Below are 22505 nucleotides of genomic sequence, written 5' to 3' on the forward strand. Positions count from 1 at the left end.
AGGCAGTGTTCTAAGCACTGGGGTAGATAGAGGGTAATCAGGTTGTCCCACAAGGGGCTCACACTTTTAATCCCCATTTTGCAGATGAGCCCACTGTTGGGTAGGGACCGTCTCTATATGTTGCCAACTTGTACTTCCCAAGCGCTTAGTACAGTGCTCTGCACACAGTAAGCGCTCAATACGATTGAATGAATACCAGTGGCTCCAGATGGGTCGGCCCCTCTCTCCCCCGATGAAGAAGAGGCGGACGGACAGGTCAGGAGGGTGAAGGAAGGCCTGTTTGATGGGCCTCCTTTGACCCAAGCTCAGGGATGAGGCAGTCCTCTGCCCCATCCCTCAATAACAGCTCACGCACAACTCATGGGTTCAGGCCAAAGGGAACTTTATAAAAAAAGGATTTCAAACTCCCTGTTGTCCCCTCCTCCCCCGGCCACCTCCCGTTTAGCACCAGTGACCCGGGGCGGGGGGGGAAACCAAGGCGCAGCGGGGATGGGGCTGGGGCCCTGCCCCTCTGACCCAAGGAGGGAGATACACACTCACACGTTTACACACTCACACGTTTGCACTCACTCCAACGTACTGCAAAGAGTAGAAAAACAAGCCACCCTAGCCCCAGTCGTCATCCCCATAAACACGCACGCTTTCTGTCTGCGATCCTGAGGGTGCCCATGAACCCCCCAATCCTGCATTTTGGGGGAACCCCGGGCCTCTTCAAGTCCCACCCAAAACAGTCACAGATACGGGGTTGGGGGGTGTGTGGGGGGGGAAGGAGCCAGGTGAGCTTGGTCTCTTCACACCCCCTCCGCACTTATGGCTTTGCGCCCGCGAGGGGCTGAGGCAAGAGTGGTGTGGTGGGGAAAGGGGGGCTGTCAGCTCCCCGCTGGTTTGAGGGAGCAGGACACCTGGGTCCCTGAGGGGACTGGAGGTGGAGGTCTCGGGGGTAGAGCTAGGAGGCTGGACTGGGGGGGGGGACGTCTCTGAAATTGGCAAGCCCCCCTCCCCTGCACCCCCTGACCTTCCCCAGTGAATTCCCTGCTGATCTGAGGATGGGGAGGGTCTTGGGGAAGAGAGCGAGTCGGGGCAGGGGCCCCTCTCCCCCCGGGCTCAGTGGGTCTCCTCGGTCGGTGTGAGGGCCAGGGCCCCATCGCTGAGGACCAGGCGGAGCCGCTTGGATGGGGAAAAGGGGGCGAAGGCCACAGTCCGTTTCGGAGGGGCGGAAGGCAGCCGGGGACGGGGGGCGGCCCCGCTCAGGTCCACCCGTACTACGCGGGGGAGCCCGTACCGCCGGGCCCAGTGCCAGTCCTGGCCGGGGGGCACCGGCGCCGCCGGGAGGCGGCGGGGCAGGGCCCGGGCCAGGGCTATGACCGGCTCGCCCCGCAGGCGGCAACGAGGCCCGCAGCCCCCCCAGGGATGGAGGGCCACCGTCAGGGGCCGCAGGGAAGGCAGGCGAGGACCGGCGGCGGGCCGGCGGGCCGGGCGGCGGCGGGGGCGCGGGGACGGCCGAGGCCGGGGCAGCCACTGGAGCCACAGGGCGGGAGCGGGGCGGCCGGGGGGCGGGACCCGGAGCGGGTGGCAGGCGGCTGAAGGAAGAGACACGGAAGGACACGGACAAAGAAAGGCTGCGTCGGAGGTGGACCCGCTGGAGAACCCGGGGAGGCCTCGGGAGAGGGGTGGCGGGGTGGGGGGGAGGAGGACTGGGGGATGGCGGCCTGAGTGGGGCGCTTACCACAGAGCAGGTCCCGATGCAAGGGGTAGTGGCAGCCCCAGGCTTTTCCCCCGGGCCCCGTCCTGCCCGGCCGGTTCCTCCGCAGCCGCCGCTCGGTCTCCCGCAGCTGATACTTCTCCGGGGGGGTCGGGGCCGCCGCCGGCGGGGCCTTCTCCTGCGGCCGGAAAGCCCCTTCCCCCTTCCTGGAGAGGGAGGCCGTGGGACGTGTTAAAGGTGCCCGCGCCCCCACCCCTCCAGCCTCTCCTCGGCGGCTCTCCCGGGCGCCGTCTGCTCCCCGCGGCCCTGACCTCTCACAGGTGAAGCACTCGCACAGCTCGTTCTGCTCCCCGAAGAAGCTGTCACTGTAGAAACACGTCACCTCCTCGCCGGGCTCGATGTCTCGCAGAACCTTGACGCAGGCGGCGTTTCCGTCCGAGGGCACGAACTGGGGGGCAATGACACGGGGCCTCTGGGCTCTGCTCTGGAGGGGCTCTGGGCACCCTCTATGCCTCTCCAAAGCGTTCTTCTGGGGGTGACGGTCACCCCTCCCTCCCCCGGCCGCTCGCCCTCCACCCCCGACCCGGCTGCTGCCCCTGCCCTTGGGCCTTACCTTACAATTGGGCCTACAGTCTGGGTGCTCCGGGGGATGGGAGGAAGCCACAGGGAGAGAAAAGAAGTCGGGTGAGGACAGGCCGCTGGGCCGGGGCTGGGGGGCGGGGGGGGTGCCCTGTCTGAGACCCAGGGGACGAGGCGGGGAGAGGGTTACGGGGGCACAGACGGACTCCGTCCTCGGTCAAGGAAGGCGGCGGGCCCGTGCCGGGGGTGGGGCCCGGGGCCACAGAGGTCGGGGGGCGGTCCCCGGCAGTCCCATTCTCACCGTGATTGATGAAGGCAGCGGGGCCCAGCCAGAGGCGAGTGCTGCGCTTGCGGGTGGAGTACATGACGCTGAAGTCGTTCTCTCCGGCCCGCAGAAGCTCCTCGTCGGCCTCCCGCAGCTCCGCGATGCAGCCCACCAGCAGTTCCAGCTTCTCGTGCTTCTTCCTGGTGACCGTGGCAGGGGGGAGGGGGGACAGTGGGAGGACGGCGGGGAGGGCAAAGACCCCGAGGGGCCTCCTCCACTGCCCGGTCACCCCCCAAAAGACGAAGACTCTGCCTCCCACCAGTCCAGGGGACGGGCACCACATCTCCCAGTATCCCCTTTGGAGAACAAAGCAGAGGGAAGAGCCCTCGGGAGCCCCCGTCCTCCTCCCCGCCTCGGCCCACCCCCGGTCCGATCCAGCGCCGGCCTCCCTACCAGGCTCGGGTGGAGACCACCTTGGCCCCGTTGGTTTCCAGAGAATAGCGGGTGCACGGAAGAATGGTGAACCCACTCTCGGGCAGGAAGGCGCGGAGGTAGCGGTAGATCTGTGGGAAAATGTGCATATAGCTTTAATTCTATTTGTTCTGGCGATTTTGACACCAGTCTCCATGTTTTGTTGTCTGTCTCCCCCTTCTAGACCGTGACCCCGTTGTCGGGGAGGGACCGTCTCTATATGTTGCCGACTTGTCCTTCCCAAGAGCTTAGTACAGTGCTCCGCACGCAGTAAGTGCTCGATAAATACGATTGAATGAATGCATGAATGAAATTGATAAGCACGGGAGGGTTCATTCAGCGCTTACTCTGTGCCGAGCACTGGAGCAGAGGGGAGTTTACCAGGTCGGACACAGCCCCTGTCCCACGGGGGCTCATGGTCTAAGCAGGAGGGAGAACAGGTATTGAATCCCCATTTTACAGACGAGAAAACGGAGGCCCAGGGCAGCCAAGAGACTTGCCCGAGGTCACACGGCCAGCAAGTGGTGGAGCCGGGATGATTACAATAATGATGGTGCTTAGAACTGGGGTAGATAATTAATAATGGCATTTATTAAGCGCTTACTATGTGCAAAGCACTGTTGTAAGCGCTGGGGAGGTAACAAGGCGATCAGGTTGTCCCATGGGGGTGCTCACAGTCTTAATCCCCATTTTACAGCTGAGGGAACTGAGGCCCAGAGAAGTGAAGTGACTTGCCCAAAGTCACCCAGCTGACAATTGGCGGAGCCGGGGTTTGAACCCATGACCTCTGACTCCAAAGCCCGGGCTCTTTCCACTGAGCCATGCTGCTTCTCTACGAGTTAATCTGGTTAGACCCAGTCCCTGTCCCACAGGGGGTTCCCACTCTTCTCCCCATTTTACAGATGAGGGAACTGAGTCCCAGAAAACAATAATAATAATAATGACGGCATTTGTTAAGCGCTTACTATGTGCAAAGCACTGTTCTAAGCGCTGGAAAGGGAAGTGACTTCCCCAGCGTCATGTAGCAGGCAAGTGGCGGAGCCGGGAGAAGGACCCAGGTCCTCCTGATTCCCAGGCCCGGGCTCTATCCACTAAGCCGTGCTATTTCCCAGATTCTAGACCGTGAGCCCGCTGTTGGGTCGGGATGTCTCTAGATGTTGCCAACTTGGACTTCCCAAGCGCTTAGTCCAGTGCTCTGCACGCAGTAAGCACTCAATAAATACGATTGAATGAATGAGAAGCCCAGGTCCTCGGACGGCGGGGCCCAGGCGCCTTCCCCAGGTGGCACGGCGGCACTCACGTGAGCCTTGAGGGAGGCCTCCTGCTGCCGCCTCCGGCTCTGGAAGTAGTGGGCCCTCCAGCCGCCGAGGGTCAGGGCACGGTATGCCGCTTCCAGGTCCCGCTGCTTCCGAAATGCCTCCAGCGCCGTGCGCAGATGATGCTGCCGCCGCAGGGCCGGCACCGGGCTGGGGGGAAAGCAGGACCGGGCCCGGGCTCGGGGAACGGCCGGACCGGGCCCGGGGTGACCCGGGGCCTCCCCTCGGCCACAGCCACCCAAGCTGGGCCTTGCCCCCCCCTTACCTCCTTCCCTTCCCCACAGCACCTGTATATATGTATATATGTTGGTACAGATTTATTACTCTATTTATTTTACTTGCACATATCTATTCTTTTTATTTTATTTTGTTAGTATGTTTGGTTGTGTTCCCTGTCTCCCCCTTTTAGACTGTGAGCCCACTGTTGGGTAGGGACCGTCTCTAGATGTTGCCAACTTGGACTTCCCAAGCGCTTAGTACAGTGCTCTGCACACAGTAAGCGCTCAATAAATACGATTGATGATGATGATGATTACTCTATTTATTTTACTTGTACCTATCTATTCTATTTTTTTTATTTTGTTAGTATGTTTGGTTGTGTTCTCTGTCTCCCCCTTTTAGACTGTGAGCCCACGGTTGGGTAGGGACTGTCTCTAGATGTTGCCAACTTGGGACTTCCCAAGCGCTTAGTACAGTGCTCTGCACACAGTAAGCGCTCAATAAATACGATTGATGATGATTACTCTATTTATTTATTTATTTTGCTTGTACATATCTATTCTCTTTATTTCATTTTGTTAGTATGTTTGGTTTTGTTCTCTGTCTCCCCCTTTTAGACTGTGAGCCCACTGTTGGGTAGGGACTGTCTCTAGATGTTGCCAACTTGGACTTCCCAAGCGCTTAGTACAGTGCTCTGCACACAGTAAGCGCTCAATAAATACGATTGATGATGATGATGATTACTCTATTTATTTATTTTACTTGTACATATCTATTCTCTTTATTTTATTTTGTTAGTATGTTTGGTTGTGTTCTCTGTCTCCCCCTTTTAGACTGTGAGCCCACTGTTGGGTAGGGGCTGTCTCTATATGTTGCCAACTTGGACTTCCCCAAGCGCTTAGTACAGTGCTCTGCACACAGTAAGCGCTCAATAAATATGATTGATGATGATGATGATTACTCTATGTATTTATTTATTTATTTTACTTGTACATATCTATTCTCTTTATTTTATTTTGTTAGTATGTTTGGTTTTGTTCTCTGTCTCCCCCTTTTAGACTGTGAGCCCACTGTTGGGTAGGGACTGTCTCTATATGTTGCCAACTTGGACTTCCGAAGCGCTTAGTACAGTGCTCTGCACACAGTAAGCGCTCAATAAATACGATTGATTGATTGATTGATTCCCAGCTCCTCCCCCACATTCTTCCCCTTCCTGTCTTCCAGCACCTCTCACCTCAATCAATCAATCAATCGTATTTACTGAGTGCTGACTGTGTGCAAAGCACTGTACTAAGTGCTTGGGAAGTACAAGTTGGCAACACATAGAGACGGTCCCTACCCAACAGCGGGCTCACAGTCTAGAAGACCTCACTTAGCCCCGCCCCCTGCACCCCCAAAGGACAGTCCTGCCCACAACCCAGGAAGATGATAATAATAATAATGGCATTTATTAAGCACTTACTACGTGCAAACCACTGTTCTAAGCGCTGGGGAGGTTACAAGGTGATAAAGTTGTCCCACAGTGGGCTCACAGTCTTAATCCCCATTTCACAGATGAGGGAACCGAGGCCCAGAGAAGTGAAGCGACTTGCCCAAAGTCACACAGCTGACAGTTGGCGGGGCCGGGATTCGAACCCCTGACCTCCGACTCCAAAGCCCGGGCTCTTTCCACTGAGCCACGCTGCTTCTCTGGGAAGACCCAGGGATTTCACAGGCACCAGCCTCCAAGGTGCCCCAAACTAACCATCATCATCATCATCAATCGTATTTATTGAGCGCTTACTATGTGCAGAGCACTGTACTAAGCGCTTGGGAAGTACAAATTGGCAACATATAGAGACAGTCCCGCTTTGCTCGGCCCAAAACGGCTCGGGGTGGTGGGGGGAGAATCCTCTCCCAGTCCCCAAACTTGATTCCAAAGCACTTCTGTCCGTATCCATTATTTATTTATATTACCATGTCTCCACCTGTAGACTGTAAACTCCCTAATAATAAGGATGGTATTTGTTAAGCGCTTACTATGTGCAAAGCACTGTTCTAAGCGCCGGGGGGATACAAGGTAATCAGGTTGTCCCACGTGGGGCTCACGGTCTTAATTCCCATTTTACAGGTGAGGTCACTGAGGCACAGAGAATAATAATGATGGCATTTGCTAAGTGCTTACTACGTGCAAAGCACTGTTCTAAGAGAAGGTGGCTTGCCCCGAGTTACACAGCCGATAAGCGGCAGAGCCGGGATTAGAACCCATGACCGCTGGCTCCCAAGCCCGGGCTCTTTCCACTGACCCACGCTGCTTCTCTAGGAGCCACGCTCCTTGTGGATGGGGAATGTGTCTGTTATACTGTAATAATAATAATAATAATAATTGGCATTTGTTAAGCGCTTACTATGTGCAAAGCACTGTTCTAAGCGCTGGGGAGGATACAGGGCGATCAGGTTGTCCCGCGTGGGGCTCACAGTCTTAAACCCCATTTTACAGATGAGGGAACTGAGGCCCAGAGAAGTGACTTGCCCAAGATCACACAGCAGAGATGTGGCGGAGTTGGGATTCGAACCCATGACCTCTGACTCCAAAGCCCGGGCTCTTTCCACTGAGCCATGCAAGCGCTTAGTACAGTGCTCGCTCAATAAATAGGACTGATTGATTCCCACAGACCAGGCTCAGGCCTAACAGAGAACCCCTCCCTCCTCTGCTTTTCTCTTTCCGTACCCGCTCTCCTCTCCGCTCCCTCCTTCAAGCCCGCGGAGGGCTTCCTCTCCCCTTCTCTCCCCTCCCGTTTGCCACCCACCCACCCACCTGACATTCATCTTGTGGGTCCGGAAACCCAGGTAGGGGTCCAGAACGAGGCTGGTGGCCAGGTCGTCGTTCTCACACAGCTCTCGGGCCGTCACCCTTTCCGCCCCCATAGCGCCGTCTGGACCATGCTGCTTCCCCGGGCTGTCCTGGAAGAAGAGGAACAGGTGGGAAGGGGTTGGAAGAGGGGGCATCAGGGGTTGGGGGGGGAGGTTAAAGGGGCAGGTGAGCCAGGCATGGGGGTAAGGACATGGGAAAGCCAGGCGTTGACACCCCCCAGCCTGAATTCCTTTGGAGGATCTAGGCGGTTGGCGGCTCTTGCTCCGGACAGCTGAGGGCCTGGGGGATTCTCAAGCACGCAGGGTTCCCTCCTCTCCCAGCCCCAGCTTCCCGGAGTGGGGCAGGGAGGTAAGGACATGGGAAAGCCAGGCGTTGACCCCCCCCCCCAGCCTGAATTTCTCTGGAGGATCTAGGCCGTTGGCGGCTCTTGCTCCGGACAGCTGAGGGGCTGGGGGATTCTCGAGCACCCAGGGTTCCCTCCTCTCCCAGCCCCAGCTTCCCGGAGTGGGGCAGGGAGGTAAGGACATGGGAAAGCCAGGCACTGACACCCCCCAGCAGGGTTCCCTTTTCCCTTTGGCTCCCCCAGCCCCAGCTTCCCAGAGTGGGGCAGGGAGGTAAGGATATGGGAAAGCCAGGCGCTGACACCCCCCAGCCTGAATTTCTCTGGAGGATCTAGGCGGTTGGCGGCTCTTGCTCCGGACAGCTGAGGGCCTGGGGGATTCTCAAGCACGCAGGGTTCCCTCCTCTCCCAGCCCCAGCTTCCCGGAGTGGGGCAGGGAGGTAAGGACATGGGAAAGCCAGGCGTTGACCCCCTCCAGCCTGAATTTCTCTGGAGGATCTAGGCCGTTGGCGGCTCTTGCTCCGGACAGCTGAGGGCCTGGGGGATTCTCAAGGACACAGTGTTCCCTCCTCTCCCAGCCCCAGCTTCCCGGAGTGGGGCAGGGAGGTAAGGACATGGGAAAGCCAGGCGTTGACCCCCCCCCCCCAGCCTGAATTTCTTTGGAGGATCTAGGCCCTTGGCGGCTCTTGCTCCGGACAGCTGAGGGCCTGGGGGATTCTCAAGCACCCAGGGTTCCCTCCTCTCCCAGCCCCAGCTTCCCGGAGTGGGGCAGGGAGGTAAGGACATGGGAAAGCCAGGCGTTGACATCCCCCAGCCTGAATTTCTCTGGAGGATCTAGGCCCTTGGCGGCTCTTGCTCCGGACAGCTGAGGGGCTGGGGGATTCTCAAGCACCCGGGGTTCCCTTTTCCCTTTGGCTCCCCCAGCCCCAGCTTCCAGGAGGTGGGCAGGGAGGGGGGTGGCACTGGGGACTGGAGCCCCCTGGGGTCCCCTCCCTCAGCCCCATAGTGGGTATTGGGGACTCTAGCCCCCTGGGGGTCCCTTCTCCAGCCCCAGCTCCCCAGAGGGGGGACAGGGAGGGGACAGTGGGTTAATTAGCTATGGGGGAGGGGGGTGGCACTGGGGGCTCCAGCCCCCTGATGTCCCTTCCCCCAGTTTCACGGAAGAGGGTGGGGAGGGGGCAGCGGATTAGTGGGGTGAGTGGGGGGGTGGCACTGGGGGCTCCAGCCCCCTGGGGTCCCCTCCTCCAGCCCCAGCTCCCCGGAAGGGGGTGGGGAGGGGGCGGCGGATTAGTGGGGTGGGTGAGGGGGTGGCACTGGGGGCTCCAGCCCCCTGGGGTCCCCTCATTCATTCATTCATTCAATCGTATTTATCGAGCGCTTACTGTGCGCAGAGCACTGGAGTAAGCGCTTGGGAAGTCCAAGTTGGCAACATCTAGAGACGGTCCCTACCCAACAGTGGGCTCACAGTCTAGAAGGGGGAGACAGAGAACAAAACAAAACATATTAACCAAACAAAATAAATGGAATAAATATGCACAAATAAAATAAATTATAAATACGTACAAACATACATACAGGTGTAAATATATATGTGTGTGTATATATATATATATATATGCAAGTTCCCCATAGAGGAGGGGGCAGTGGATTAGTGGGGTGGGTGAAGGGGTGGCACTGGGGGCTCCAGCCCAGCCCCCTGGGGTCCCCTCCTCCAGCCCCAGCTCCCCGGAGGGGGGCAGGGAAGGGACAGTGGGTTAAGGGGGTGGCACTGATGTCCTCTCTCCCTGCCCCAGGTCCCCGGAGGGGGTAGGGAGGGGACAGTGGGATCATTGGCAGAGTGGGGTGGGAGAGGGGGGTGGCACTGGGGGCTCCAGCCCCCTTTTGTCCCCTCCCCCAGCTCCCCAGAGGGAAGGGGGCGGCGGATTAGTGGGGTGGCCGGGGGGGGGCATTGGGGGCTGAGCCCCCTGGGGTCCCCTCCCCCAGCTCCCCAGAGGGGAAGGGGCAGCGGCTTGAGGGGGTGGCACTGGGGGCTCCAGCCCCTTGGTGTCCCCTCCCCCTGTTCCCAGGAAGGGAGTGGGGAGGGGGCGGCGGATCAGTGGGGTGGGCGGGGGGGGGGGCACGGGGGGCTCCAGCCCCCTGGGGTCCCCTCGTCCAGCCCCCCAGAAGGGAAGGGGCAGCGGATTAGTGGGGTGGCCGAGAGGGTGGCACTGGGAGCTCCAGCCCCTTGATGTTCCCTCCCCCAGTTCCCAGGAAGGGAGTGGGGAGGGGGCGGCGGATCAGTGGGGTGGGCAAGGTGGGGGGCACTGGGGGCTCCAGCCCCCTGGGGTCCCCTCCTCCAGCCCCAGCTCCCCGGAAAGGGGCGGGGAGGGGGCAGTGGGTTACTTGGCAGAGTTAGGGGGTGGCACTGGGGGCTCCAGCTCCCTTTTGTCCCGTCCCCCGGGTCTCCAGAGGGGAGGGGGTGGCACTGGGGGCTCCAGCCCCCTGGGGTCCCCTCCCCCAGCTCCCCAGAGGGGAAGGGGCAGCGGCTTGAGGGGGTGGCCCTGGGGGCTCCAGCCCCGTTTTGTCCCGTCCCCCGGGTCCCCAGAGGGGAGGGGGCGGCCCTGGGGGCTCGGGCATCCCCCCTCCTCCCCCCCACTCCCCGGCACCTGCTCCCTCCCCGCGGCATCGCCCAGGCTGCGAGGGGGCGGGGCCCGGGGAGGACAAAGGGGGACCGGGCTGGGGGGAGGGGGATGGACCCCACGAGACCCCCACACAGCCGCGGTGGGGCAGGGCAGGGCAGGGGGGGGGAGATGGGGGGGCACGGGCTTCCCCACGGGAGGCCAGGGAGAGCGGGGGGCCACCCCGGGGGGCCGGGTCAGGGGTCACGGCCCGAAGCCCCTCCCCTCCCCCGGACACTCACGCACAGCCGCCTCGCCGACTTGGACTTCCCAAGCGCTTAGTCCAGTGCTCCGCACCCAGTAAGCGCTCAATAATTACGATTGGATGAATGAAAGAATGGATGGATGAATGAATGGCCGCCGCCGCCGCCGCCGCCGCCGCCGCCGCCGGCCGCGCTGGGCACCGTGTCCCGGTCCCGGCCCCCCGAGCTGTCGCCCCTTCCCCGGAGGGACCCCCGGGCCCGGGCCCCGCCCCCCGGACGCCCCCATTGGTCAGCCCGCACGCCACTCCGCCGTTGCCACGACGCCCGCCCGGCCCGCCTCCCCGCCCGGGGCGCTCCCATTGGTCAGTCCGCCCGCCACTCCGCCGTTACCACGACGCCCGCCCGGCCCGCCTCCCCGCCCGGGACGCCCCCATTGGTCAGTCAGCCCGCCCGCCACTCCGCCGTTACCACGACGCCCGCCCGGCCCGCCTCCCCGCCCGGGACGCCGCCATTGGTCAGCCCGCCCCACCGCCGTTACCATGACGCCCGCCCGGGACGCCCCCATTGGTCAGCCCGCACGCCACTCCGCCGTCACCGTGACGCCCGCCCGGCCCGAGACGTCCCCATTGGTCAGCCCGCCCGCCCCACCGCCGTTACCATGACGCCCGCCCGAGACGCTCCCATTGGTCAGCCCGCACGCCGCTCCGCCGTCACCATGACGCCCGCCCGCCCCGCCTCCCCGCCCCGCCTCTCCCATTGGCCGAGCCCCGGGTGTGCCAATGGTTGGCGCCGTTGCCGTGGTGACTGTGCCCGCCCCCTCCCAGTGCCCGCCGCCGTTCGGGCTTCCTATTGGGCCGTCGCTCTGCCCATCAGCGCCCGACCGGCGCCGTTTTCCACGGGTCCGCCCCCATCCTCACACAAGCAGCGGGGCTCCGTGGAAAGAGGATGGGCTGGGGAGACGGGGGTCATGGGTTCTAAGAATAATAATAATAATAATAATGGCATTTATTAAGCGCTTACTACTGTCAATCAATCGTATTTATTGAGCGCTTACTGTGTGCAGAGCACTGGACTAAGCGCTTGGGAAGTCCAAGTTGGCAACATATAGAGACGGTCCCTACCCAACAGTGGGCTCACAGTCTACTACTACTAATACTAATAATGATGGCATTTATTAAGCGCTTACTATGTGCCAAGCCCTGTTCTAAGCGCTGAGGAGGTTACAAGGTGATCAGGTTGTCCCACGGGGGGCTCACAGTCTACTACTACTAATACTAATAATGATGGCATTTATTAAGCGCTTACTATGTGCCAAGCCCTGTTCTAAGCGCTGAGGAGGTTACAAGGTGATCAGGTTGTCCCACGGGGGGCTCACAGTCTTCATCCCCATTTTCCAGATGAGGTCACTGAGGCCCAGAGAAGTTAAGTGACTTGCCCAAAGTCATTCATTCAATCGTATTTATTTATTTATTCATTCATTCATTCGTATTTATTGAGCGCTTACTGCGTGCAGAGCACTGGACTAAGCGCTTGGGAAGTACAAGTTGGCAACATGTAAGGACCGTCCCTACCCTCGCCTGGCTCTCCAACTCCCAGGGCCCTGGGGGCTGCGAGAGGGAGCCAGCCAAGAGTTCATTCATTTATTCAATCGTATTTATTGAGCGCTTACTGTGTGCAGAGCACTGGACTAAGCGCTTGGGAAGTCCAAGTTGGCAACATCTAGTGACGGTCCCTACCCCCGCCTGGCTGTCCAACCCCAGGGCCCTGCGGGCTGCGAGAGGGAGCCAGCCCAGAGTTCATTCATTCATTCAATCGTATTCATTGAGCGCTTACTGTGTGCAGAGCACTGTACTAAGCTCTTAGGAAGTACAAGTTGGCAACATAGAGAGACGGTCCCTACCCTCGCTTGGCTCTCCGAACCCCTGGGGGCTGTGAGAGGGAGCCATTCATTCATTCATTCAATCGTATTTATTGAGCGCTTACTATGTGCAGAGCACTGGACTAAGCTCTTAGGAAGTACAAGTTGGCAACATATAGAGACAGTCCCTACCCAACAGCGGGCTCACAGTCTAGAAGAGGCACACAGCTGACAAGTGGCAGAGCCGGGATTTGAACCCACAACCTCTGACTCCAAAGCCCGGGCTCTTTCCATTGAGCCACGCTGCTTCTCTACTATGTGCAAAGCACTGTTCTAAGCACTAGGGAGGTTACAGGGTGATCAGGTTGCCCCCCGTGGGGCTCACAGTCTTCATCCCCATTTGACAGATGAGGTAACTGAGGCCTGGAGATGTGAAGTGACTTGCCCAAAGTCACCCAGCGGACAACTGGCAGAGATGGTATCCGAACCTGTGACCTCTGACTCCAAAGCCTGGGCTCTTGCCACTGAGCCACGCTGCTTCTAATCCCTATTGAGAGCTCACCTCCTCCAGGAGGCCTTCCCAGACTGAGCCCCTTCCTTCTTCTCCCCCTCCTCCCCCTCCCCAACCCCCCTTACCTCCTTCCCTTCCCCACAGCACCTGTATATGTTTGTACAGATTTATTACTCTATTTATTTTACTTGTACATATTTACTATTCTATTTATTTTATTTTGTGAATATGGTTTTTTTTGTTGTCCGTCTCCCCCTTCTAGACTGTGAGCCCGCTGTTGGGTAGGGACCATCCCTATATGTTGCCAACTTGTACTTCCCAAGCACTTAGTACAGTGCTCTGCACACAGTAAGCGCTCAATAAATACGATTGAATGAATGAATGAATAATCCCAGCTCCTCCACTTGTCAGCTGTGTGACTTGGGGCCAGTCACTTCACTTCTCTGAGCCTCAGTTCCCTCATCTGGAAAATGGGGATGAAGACTGTGAGCCCCACCGTGGGACAACCTGATCACCTTGCAACCTCCCCAGTGCTTAGAACAGTGCTTGGCACATAGTAAGCGCTGTGAGCTCGTTGTCGGGTAGGGACCGTCTCTATACGTTGCCGACTTGTACTTCCCAAGTGCTTAGTCCAGTGCTCTGCACACAGTAAGCGCTCAATAAATACGAGTGAATGAATGAATAAATGCCATTATTATTATTAAGTCACTTAACTTATCTGGGCCTCAGTTCCCTCATCTGTAAAATGGGGATGAAGACTGTGAGCCTCGTGTGGGACAACCTGATAACCTTAGAACAGTGCTTGGCATTAACAAATACCACCATTATGATTATTATTATTATTATTATTATTAAAGGAATCACCCCGCACGGAGAGGAGGCGAGCTCACAAAGCCCGCCATTTACTAGAATGTCATTCATTCGTTCATACTTATTCATTCAATCACATTTATTGAGCACTTACTGTGCGCAGAGCACTGGACTAAACGCTTGGGAAGTACAAATCATCAGCATATCATCATCATCATCATCAATCGTATTTATTGAGCGCTTACTATGTGCAGAGCACTGTACTAAGCACTTGGGAAGTACAAATTGGCAACATATAGAGACAGTCCCTACCCAACAGTGGGCTCACAGTCTAAAAGAGAGATGGCCCCTACCCAACAACGGGCACACAGTCTCGAAATTTATTGAGTGCTTACTGATTGCAAAGCACTGTACTAAGCGCTCGGGAGGGAGTACGATTTAACAATAAGCCGGCACATTCCCTGCCCACATAGGCCAATGTTTATTGACACCCTTCCTGAGACTGTAAGCTCGCCGTGGGCAGGGAATGTGTGGGTTTTTTGTTGTATTGTGCTCTCCCAAGCACCCTTCACACAGTAAGCGCTCAGTAAATACGAATGAATGACTGCAACGCTCTCTTCGGATGCTTTCGATTTCAATAAGGGCCTGAAAATGCCTCAGCAAGGATGTAATTCCCTGAGCCAAGGAGAGATGGGGGGGAGCGAAGGGGGGAAGGGTCTTTCCCTCATTAGTCCATTCACTCCCACTCTCCCCCTCTCCCAGCTGCTCCCACCCCCAGCCTCCTATCCCATCATTAGTACGTTTGCTTAGGATTTCATCCGCTGCCTTTTCCCTTTCCTTCTTTGGGAGAAGACAGGAGGTCAGGGAGGGTGGGTAACAAGGCTGAGGAAGAGGAAGCTGTAAGGGTCGAGGCTAGGGAGGGATTACGCAAACCCAAGCTCTCCAAGCCCCTCCCTTGGGGGAAATCCAAACGCTTATAAAGCAGTAAAAAGGGATGGGGACTCCTGGGTTCCACACTCCTCCCCACGTTATGTGGGCCAGAGAGACCAAGGTGAGGACTTGTATTGCTGAGGAGGGCCAGGGGCTGAGAGGGCAGATGCCCGGGTTCCCGAAAGAGATGGGGGCCGAGGTGGAGGAGAGCTGAGTGTCGAGGAATAGGAGGTAAGGGGTTGGGGGCAGGGGGCCTTACCCCTGGAGGGGAGCTGGGAGGGTGGGGTGGCTGAGCCCTTGAGGTTAGAGGAGTTGAGGGGTGGCTTGAGGGAAATCTGGGAAGCTAGGGGAGTTGAGGGGCTTGAGGGTGAGGTGACTGAAATCTCTGAAGCTAGGGGAGAGGTGGCAGAGGTAGGGTGTGGGAGCAGGGAGGGTGAAGGATGGAATGGGATGCCCCAGTCCCCGTCCCCCCCAAAGCTAGCAAAGCTGAGGGGTGGCAGAGAACCACGGCAGAATCTATGAGGAAGCTTGAGAAGGGGGCCGAAATGGTGGTCAGGGGATCAGATCATCATCATCATCATCAATAATCGTATTTATTGAGCGCTTACTGTGTGCAGAGCACTGTACTAAGCGCTTGGGAAGTAGAGGTTGGCAACATATAGAGACAGTCCCTACCCAGCAGTGGGCTCACAGTCTAAGAGGGGGAGACAGAGAACAAAACCAAACATACCAACAAAATAAAATAAATGGAATAGATATGGACAAGTAAAAGTCACCCTCGGGTGATCAGATCACCCTCAGGGTGGCCTAAGGAAGTGAAGGATGGGGACTGGACATCTGGGATGCTGGACTGAGGCCGGATTCTCTGGGTTTGGGAACTGGAGAGGAGAGAAGGGAGCCGAGGCTCGGGTCTCCCAGGGGAACGGGGGACCGTGGGCGGGGATGAGGCAGGAGCTGAGACTCCCCGAGGGGAGTGGGATGGGGGAAGCGATGGCTGGGCCCCCAAATTTGTCCTCTACGGGAAGTGATTGCTCCACTTCCGGTGGGGTATTAAGTGACCAGGGGGTTGGGGCTCCTCTTCCTTCACATTCCCACAGACTCTGCTTCCTCCATAAAGATATGTCTTTGCTCTGGCTCCATTCCTGAAACTTTTAACTCCTCTCCCTTCCTTGTCTCTGGTTCCTTGACTCCATCATCCGATCCCTAACTCCATCAAGCTAACCCCCTCTCTGACTCTGCTTCCTCCATAAAGACATTTCTTTGCTCCGACTCCATTCCTGAAACTTTAGTTCCTCTCCCTTCCTTGTCTCTGGTTTCTTGACTCCATCATGTGATTCCCTAACTCCATCAGTCTAACCCCCTCTCTGGCCAATGTCCACCGGGGAGATGGCTCCCTTCTCACGGGAGTTGTGCCCTACATCTCCAGGACAGAGACCACAGGCCGGACAGGAGGTGAGAGAGATGGGGGCCGATGGCCAGTGGACTAATTAATAACTATGGCATTCGTTATGAGCTTTCTGGGTGCCAAGCACTGCATTAAGCACTGGGGTAGATGCGAGATCATCAGGCCGGACACAAGTCCTTGTCCCATGTGAGCTCACAGCCTAAGGAGGAGCGACAACAGGTATTAAATCCCCGTTTTACCAAAGAGGAAAGCGAGGCACAGTGGAGTGAGGTGACTATTTATTTTACCGGTACATATCTATTCTATTTATTTTGTTAATATGTTTGGTTTTGCTCTCCGTCTCCCCCTTCTAGACTGTGAGCCCACTGTTGGGTAGGGACCGTCTCTAGATGTTGCCCACTTGGACTTCCCAAGCGCTTAGTCCAGTGCTCTGCACACAGTAAGCGCTCAATAAATCCGATTGATTGATTGACTGACTTGCCCAAGGTCACTCAGCAGGCAGGTGGCGGGGCCGGAACGAGAACCCAGTTCCCCCCGACTCCCACGCCCGTGCTCTATTTGTCCGTTATGGTATTTGTTAAGCGCTTACTACGTGTCAGGCACTGTACTAAGCCCCGCGGCGGGTACGAGCCAACCGGGTCGGACACAGTCCCTGTCCCACGTGGGGCTCAGAGTCTCATAGTTTAGACTGTGAGCCCACTGTTGGGTGGGGACTGTCTCTCTATGTTGCCAACTTGGACTTCCCAAGCGCTTGGTACAGTGCTCTGCACACAGTAAGCGCTCAATAAATCCGATTGATCCCCATTTTACAGATGAGGTAGCTGAGGCCCAGAGAAGTGAAGTGACTTACCCCAGGTCACTAAGCCACGCTATAGACTGTCCCCGTGAGTGGCTGCGGGACCAGAGAGGTTGTCCAAAAAGAAATCATCCCCCAGCCAGCCTGGAGACCCGGGAGGGGCCTGGAGAGTTGACAGTCATTAAGAAGCTGATGATTTAATTACCTCTTCTGGGGGGAGGGGGGGGGAGAGCCCCTCCCCATCAATTCTGACTCGAGGGAAAGCTGAGGCCCCTCCACTTCTTGGGGCTGAAAGCCAGGTTGGGGAGAGGCCTTTGGGGTTCAAAAGGGGGTCGACGGGGTTGAATGCCCGGAGCAGATCCAGCCGGAGCCCCCGGAGGAGGACCGAGAGGACAATAGGCCGGCGGGGGCATGTGCATGACAAAGGCCGCCGGCCTAGAACTAAAAGGGGGAGAGCAGGGCCCTGATCGCGGCTGCTGCCTGGGTGTCTGTGCATGGTAAGTCCCCGTCTTCCCTCCTAACACGACGCCCTCACTAGCTAGCAAATGTCCCGAGGGTTGAGGAGGGGGTCCCCTCTGCCGGGTTAGGGGTGTTCCTCACCCAGGAAGCGGGAAAAGGGGAGCTCAGAGAGAGAAAGAGGCAGGGACAGGCGGAGGGTGAATGAGATGCCAAGAAATAATAATAATAGTGATGGCATTTGTTAAGCGCTTACTAGCTGTGAAGCACTCTCTAAGCGCTGGGGCGGGGATGCAAGGTGATAGTAATAATAATAATGATGGCATTTGTTAAGCGCTTACTATGTGCAAAGCACCGTTCTAAGTGCTGGGGGGGATGCAGTGTGATCAAGTTGGCCCACGTGGGGCTCACAGTCTTAATCCCCATTTTACAGATGAGGGAACTGAGGCCCAGAGAAGTGAAGTGACTTGCCCAAAGTCACACAGCTGGCAAGCGGCGGAGTGGGATTAGAACTCATGACCTCTGGCTCCCAAGCCCGTGCTCTTCCCACGGGGCTCACAGTCTTAATCCCCATTTTACAGATGAGGGAACTGAGGCCCAGAGAAGTGAAGTGATTTGCCCAAAGTCACACAGCTGGAAAGCGGAGGAGCTGGGATTAGAACTCATGACCTCTGGCTCCCAAGCCCGTGCTCTTTCCACGGGGCTCACAGTCTTAATCCCCATTTTACAGATAAGGTAACTGAGGCTCAGAGAAGTGAAGTGACCTGCCCAAAGTCACACAGCTGGCAAGCGGCGGAGCTGGGATTAGAACTCATGACCTCTGGCTCTCAAACCCGTGCTCTTTTCACGGGGCTCACAGTCTTAATCCCCATTTTACAGATGAGGGAATTGAGGCCCAGAGAAGTGAAGTGACTTGCCCAAAGTCACACAGCTGGCAAGCGGCGGAGCTGGGATTAGAACTCATGACCTCTGGCTCTCAAGCCCGTGCTCTTTTCACGGGGCTCACAGTCTTAATCCCCATTTTACAGATGAGGGAATTGAGGCCCAGAGAAGTGAAGTGACTTGCCCAAAGTCACACAGCTGGCAAGCAGCGGAGCTGGGATTAGAACTCATGACCTCTGGCTCCCAAGCCCGGGCTCTTTCCACTGAGCCACGCTGCTTTTCAAGAGACAGATCATAAAGGTGGCATTTGTTAATGATACTGATGGTGATCATGTGCTTACTGTGTGCCTAGCAACGTACTAAGCGCCGGGGTAGATATAAGATAATTAAGCCGGGCATAGTCCCCGTCCACATAGGGCTCAAAGTCTAAGGAAGAGGGAGTAGGATAATTCCCATTTTTACAGATGAGGAAATCGAGGCACAGAGAAGTTAAGGGACTGGCCCAAGATTACCCAGCAAGCAAGCGGCAGAGCAGGGATTAGAACCCGGGTCCTCAGACCCCTAGACCCGGGCTCTTGCCATTAGGCCACACTGCTTCGTTAAGTGCTTACTCTGTGTCCAGCCATTAAGCCCTGGGGTAGATCGGAGATAATCACATCATCTCTACACTCCCCGAGCCACAGAGGGCTCAAGGTCAAAGCGGGGGAAAAAGAACGAATCCCCATTTCACTGACTATGAGAACTGAGTGACTCGCCCAAGGTCACCCGGCAGACAAGTGGCAGACGGGGGATTAGAACCCAGGTCCTCTAACTCCCAGGCCCCATGTTTTCTAGACTGTGAGCCCGCTGTTGGGTAGGGACCGTCTCTATATGTTGCCAACTTGTACTTCCCGAGCGCTTAGTACAGTGCTCTGCACACAGTAGGCGCTCAGTAAATACGATTGAAAGAACGTTCTTTCCACTAGGCCAAGCTACTTCTTGGAAAGAGAGGAGGAGAAAGAACCTGGAAAGCAGCGAGCAGTGGAACTGTGAGAGAGTTGGAGAAGGTGTGATTGTTTGGGGAGAGGGTGGGAAACAGGAGATAGAGGAGGCCGGGCTCCTCTTATTGATCTCTGCCTTCGGAGAGGGTGAGGTTGGGCCATCTGACCCATCTTTTAGACTGTGAGCCCACTGTTGGGTAGGGACTGTCTCTATATGTTGCCAATTTGTACTTCCCAAGCGCTTAGTACAGTGCTCTGCACACAGTAAGCGCTCAATAAATACGATTGATGATGATCTGACCCCGTTAACCTGCCCTCCCCTGCCCAGGGCCCTGGCTGAGTCTGGAGGGGTGGGGTGGACAGGCAGGGCTGGGTGGGTGAGCAAGCCAGAAAAAACTCTCAAGGGCAGGGAAGAGATGCTTGGGAAGTGCCTTGGGGGAGGGCAGGAGGTTTTCCTCCCTGTGGGGAGGACTGGGGAGGGGGATCAGCCTTCTGAGGAAAATGGGGTGGTGATGGGAGGGAAGCTTAGGTCTCTGGAAGATGGGATTGGGGAGTAACTTCGGGCCAAGTCCTGCCTTTGCCTCAGGAAAAGATCCAGCCCCTCCCTCAGCCTCCCCTACCTGACTCCACCCTCTCCCAATCCTCCACACCTGTGTCCATCTCTCACCTGTCCTTCCAGCTCTCCAGCCCAGACCACGCAGTGGAAGAGAGAAGCGGGGAGGAAGGGAGAGGGATTGAGAGAAAAGGGGGTGTCCGAGCTGGGGACCCGTTCCCTATCTTTTTTCCTACAGGGCCCCCCTGGGAATGTGGGGACGCTGGGCACTGCTCCCTGCCTTCCTGGCGGCCTGGGCCACGGTTGGAGTTTGGACTGTGTGAGTAGTTTGTGGCTGACTGACTGAATGGTGGAGGGCAAGAGGGGGAGCGGGAGGTAATCAATCAGTCAATCAATGGTATTTATTGAGCGCTTTCTGCATGCTGAGCACTGTGCTAAGCACTTGGAAGAGTACAACAGAGCTGGTAGACATGTTTTGAGGCACGGGTGAAGTGGTAGGTAAGATGTTGGGGGCCTCTGAAGGGAGCAGGGATCGCGGGGTGAGGAGGAGGAAGAGGGAGCAGAGGGTTGAAGAGAGGGGTTTTTTGGGCCGGGGGAGCTGAGGGCAGGATCCCCACTGCTTTGACAACTGCCACAACTGTGGCGGGGCCTGATTCTCTGCCCTCGGGGTTCAGACAGGCCAGATGCAGAGGAGGTGGTCTTTGTGGGGGCTGGGTAGGGTTTGGGGGGGCTGGGCGGATCTGTTTCCCCTCCCACTCTGCAATCTCCCTGCTCCTCTCCAGGTTTGCTCTCGCTGTGTCCAATAACTCAGTGAACCTCACGCGGGTGTTTCCCTACATCAGGTACGGCTCTGGGGAGGCCGGGGGCAGGGGTTTCCGTCCTGAGTCCAGGGGGAGAGGGGATGGGTGGCCAGAGGCTGACAGGAGCAGGATGTGGTGGGGCTGGGTGTGTGTTGGGGTGGAGCAGGGGGCCTGGGATGGGGGTGGGGTTGGAGGGGAGCAGAGGGACCGGGTTCAAGATGCGGGGGTGGTAGGGGGCCTGGGATGGGGCTGGAGTTGAGTGGGGCAGGGAGCCTGGGACCCATGATGGGGCTGGGAGTAGTGGGATGGAACTAGGGGTCTGGGGGCAGGGGCCTGGGTCCCAGGATGGGGCGTGTGATCGCTCTCTCCTCCCCCACAGTCACTGCGGCTCCTTCCCCCCTCAGAGTTGCATCTTCAGTCAAATCCTGAACCTGGGTGCAGCCATGGGTGAGTCCCCCCCCGGGGGCCCCTCTGACTCTCCCCCTTTCCAGAGACACCAGGTCCCTTGGGCCCCATCCTTCTCCCAGCCTCCGCTCTCCTCAAGAACCCAGGCGTGTTAGTCCCCCTGCTCTGTGGCTCCCGGCCCCGGGGTTCAGCCCCTGCCCTCGCTCTTCCCCAGCTGCTACTATCTGCCTGTTACGGTATCATCAGCTCCAGGACTGGGGGGCTCCCCCCAGCTGGAACCAGGTGAGTCTGGGGGCTGGACTGCTCTCGGCCCTGGGCACCTCTATCGTGGGCAACTTCCAGGTGAGTTTGGGGACCGACAGGAAACGGGGGGTTGGAGTTCCTCCATCACCGCCACCGCCAGCCCTTGATCTCAAGCTACAGATCTGGCCCTGTGGGTGACATCCCCATCGCGCCGAGGGGATGGAGGGGTTGGGGGAGGGAGGCTTGGGTTTCCCCTCCTGTCCCCCCAACCCAGCTCTCTTCCCTGTTTTGGGGGCCGGTCCCTTCTGACCCCGGGTGGCGATGGTTCATCTTTTCAGCAAACCCTCCAGCTCCCCACTCACCTGGTCGGGGCCTTTCTGGCCTTTGCCATCGGGCTCAGCTATTTCTGGCTGCAGCTGTTCCTGGCTCGGAGGGTGAAGTCTCAACCCCTGCCCGGGGCGCCCTGGATCAGCCCCCTCCGCGTGGCGCTTTGCGGCTTCTGCTCCGGCCTCATGGTGGCCAGTATCCTCCCGCCAGGGTAGGGGCGCGCGGGGAGTGTGGGGAGAGGGAGGACCAGAGCAATTGGGAAGAGGGGTTGGGGGCTGCCGGGCTGGCGAGGGCTGTCACGGTCCCCATCTGCGCCCTATGCCCCTTGACCTGCCGCGTGGCGCAGTGGTGGTGCTGCACTTCTGGCCCCTGCGCTCGGCCGCGGCGGCCTGCGAGTGGGCCGTGGCCATGATCCTCTTCCTCCTGTACGGCCTCTTTGCCGTGGACTTTGCCCAGCTGGGCAGCTGCTCCCTGCGGCTCCGGGCGGCCTCCCTGCACCTCACCCCATCTCCGGCCGACCTCCAGCTTTCCATCCAGACCCTGCAGCTCTAGGCGGGGCCGGCTGCTCGGGGCCTGGGTCGGGGGCCCTTCGAGCTGGACCGGTTGCTTGACCCCCTCCAACCGCCCCTCTCCCTGCCCACGTCCCCTCCCCAAGGGCAGGATGGGGGCAGGAGAGGGAGCTGGCAGAGCCGGCCCCGCTCCAGCCCGATGGCCCTGCTGCCGGAGGACCGGGCACATCCCGAAAGCCCCAATAAAGGTTTTATTTTGGAGGCCGCTTCTCCGTTTCTGTAAACAGCGGGGCCGGAAGGGCCGGGCCATGGGGCGCGAAGGTCCGCTCACACATCCCCGTGCCCAGCCTCGGAGGGTTGAGAAGCAACCCCCCCCGCCCCCCGCTATCAACGCCGGAAGCCACAACAGGGAACCACTTGAACCAAAAATTCAT

The 22505-nt window shown here is 58.2% G+C and overlaps 2 protein-coding genes across 5 annotated transcripts; one reads left to right on the top strand and one right to left on the bottom strand.

Moving 5' to 3' along the window:
• Positions 1–365: 365 nt before the first annotated feature.
• On the bottom strand, positions 366–21640 carry KMT5C (lysine methyltransferase 5C). 2 transcript variants are annotated; one of them, XM_038753296.1, is made up of 9 exons: positions 21598–21640; positions 7350–7495; positions 4318–4483; positions 3000–3109; positions 2583–2746; positions 2316–2335; positions 2014–2150; positions 1727–1908; positions 366–1580 (listed from the first exon to the last, which is right to left on the bottom strand). In XM_038753296.1, the coding sequence occupies exons 2-9, from the start codon at positions 7457–7459 to the stop codon at positions 1105–1107; spliced, it is 1365 nt and encodes a 454-aa protein (XP_038609224.1). In that variant the 5' UTR covers positions 7460–7495; positions 21598–21640; the 3' UTR covers positions 366–1104. The 2 variants fall into 2 exon arrangements, with proteins under 2 accessions (XP_038609224.1, XP_038609223.1); XM_038753295.1 differs by lacking the exon at positions 21598–21640 and adding an exon at positions 10646–10678.
• TMEM150B (transmembrane protein 150B) lies at positions 19951–22333 on the top strand. 3 transcript variants are annotated; one of them, XM_038753297.1, is made up of 6 exons: positions 19951–20106; positions 20570–20629; positions 20967–21034; positions 21207–21334; positions 21574–21757; positions 21909–22333. In XM_038753297.1, exons 1-6 carry the CDS (start codon positions 20039–20041, stop codon positions 22112–22114), a joined length of 714 nt encoding a protein of 237 aa, XP_038609225.1. In that variant the 5' UTR covers positions 19951–20038; the 3' UTR covers positions 22115–22333. The 3 variants fall into 3 exon arrangements, with proteins under 3 accessions (XP_038609225.1, XP_038609226.1, XP_038609227.1); XM_038753298.1 differs by having other exon boundaries at positions 21636–21757; XM_038753299.1 differs by having other exon boundaries at positions 21207–21274.
• Positions 22334–22505: the final 172 nt, after the last annotated feature.

Source organism: Tachyglossus aculeatus, chromosome 10 (genome assembly GCF_015852505.1).
Source record: "Tachyglossus aculeatus isolate mTacAcu1 chromosome 10, mTacAcu1.pri, whole genome shotgun sequence".
Taxonomy (NCBI): Eukaryota; Metazoa; Chordata; class Mammalia; order Monotremata; family Tachyglossidae; genus Tachyglossus; species Tachyglossus aculeatus.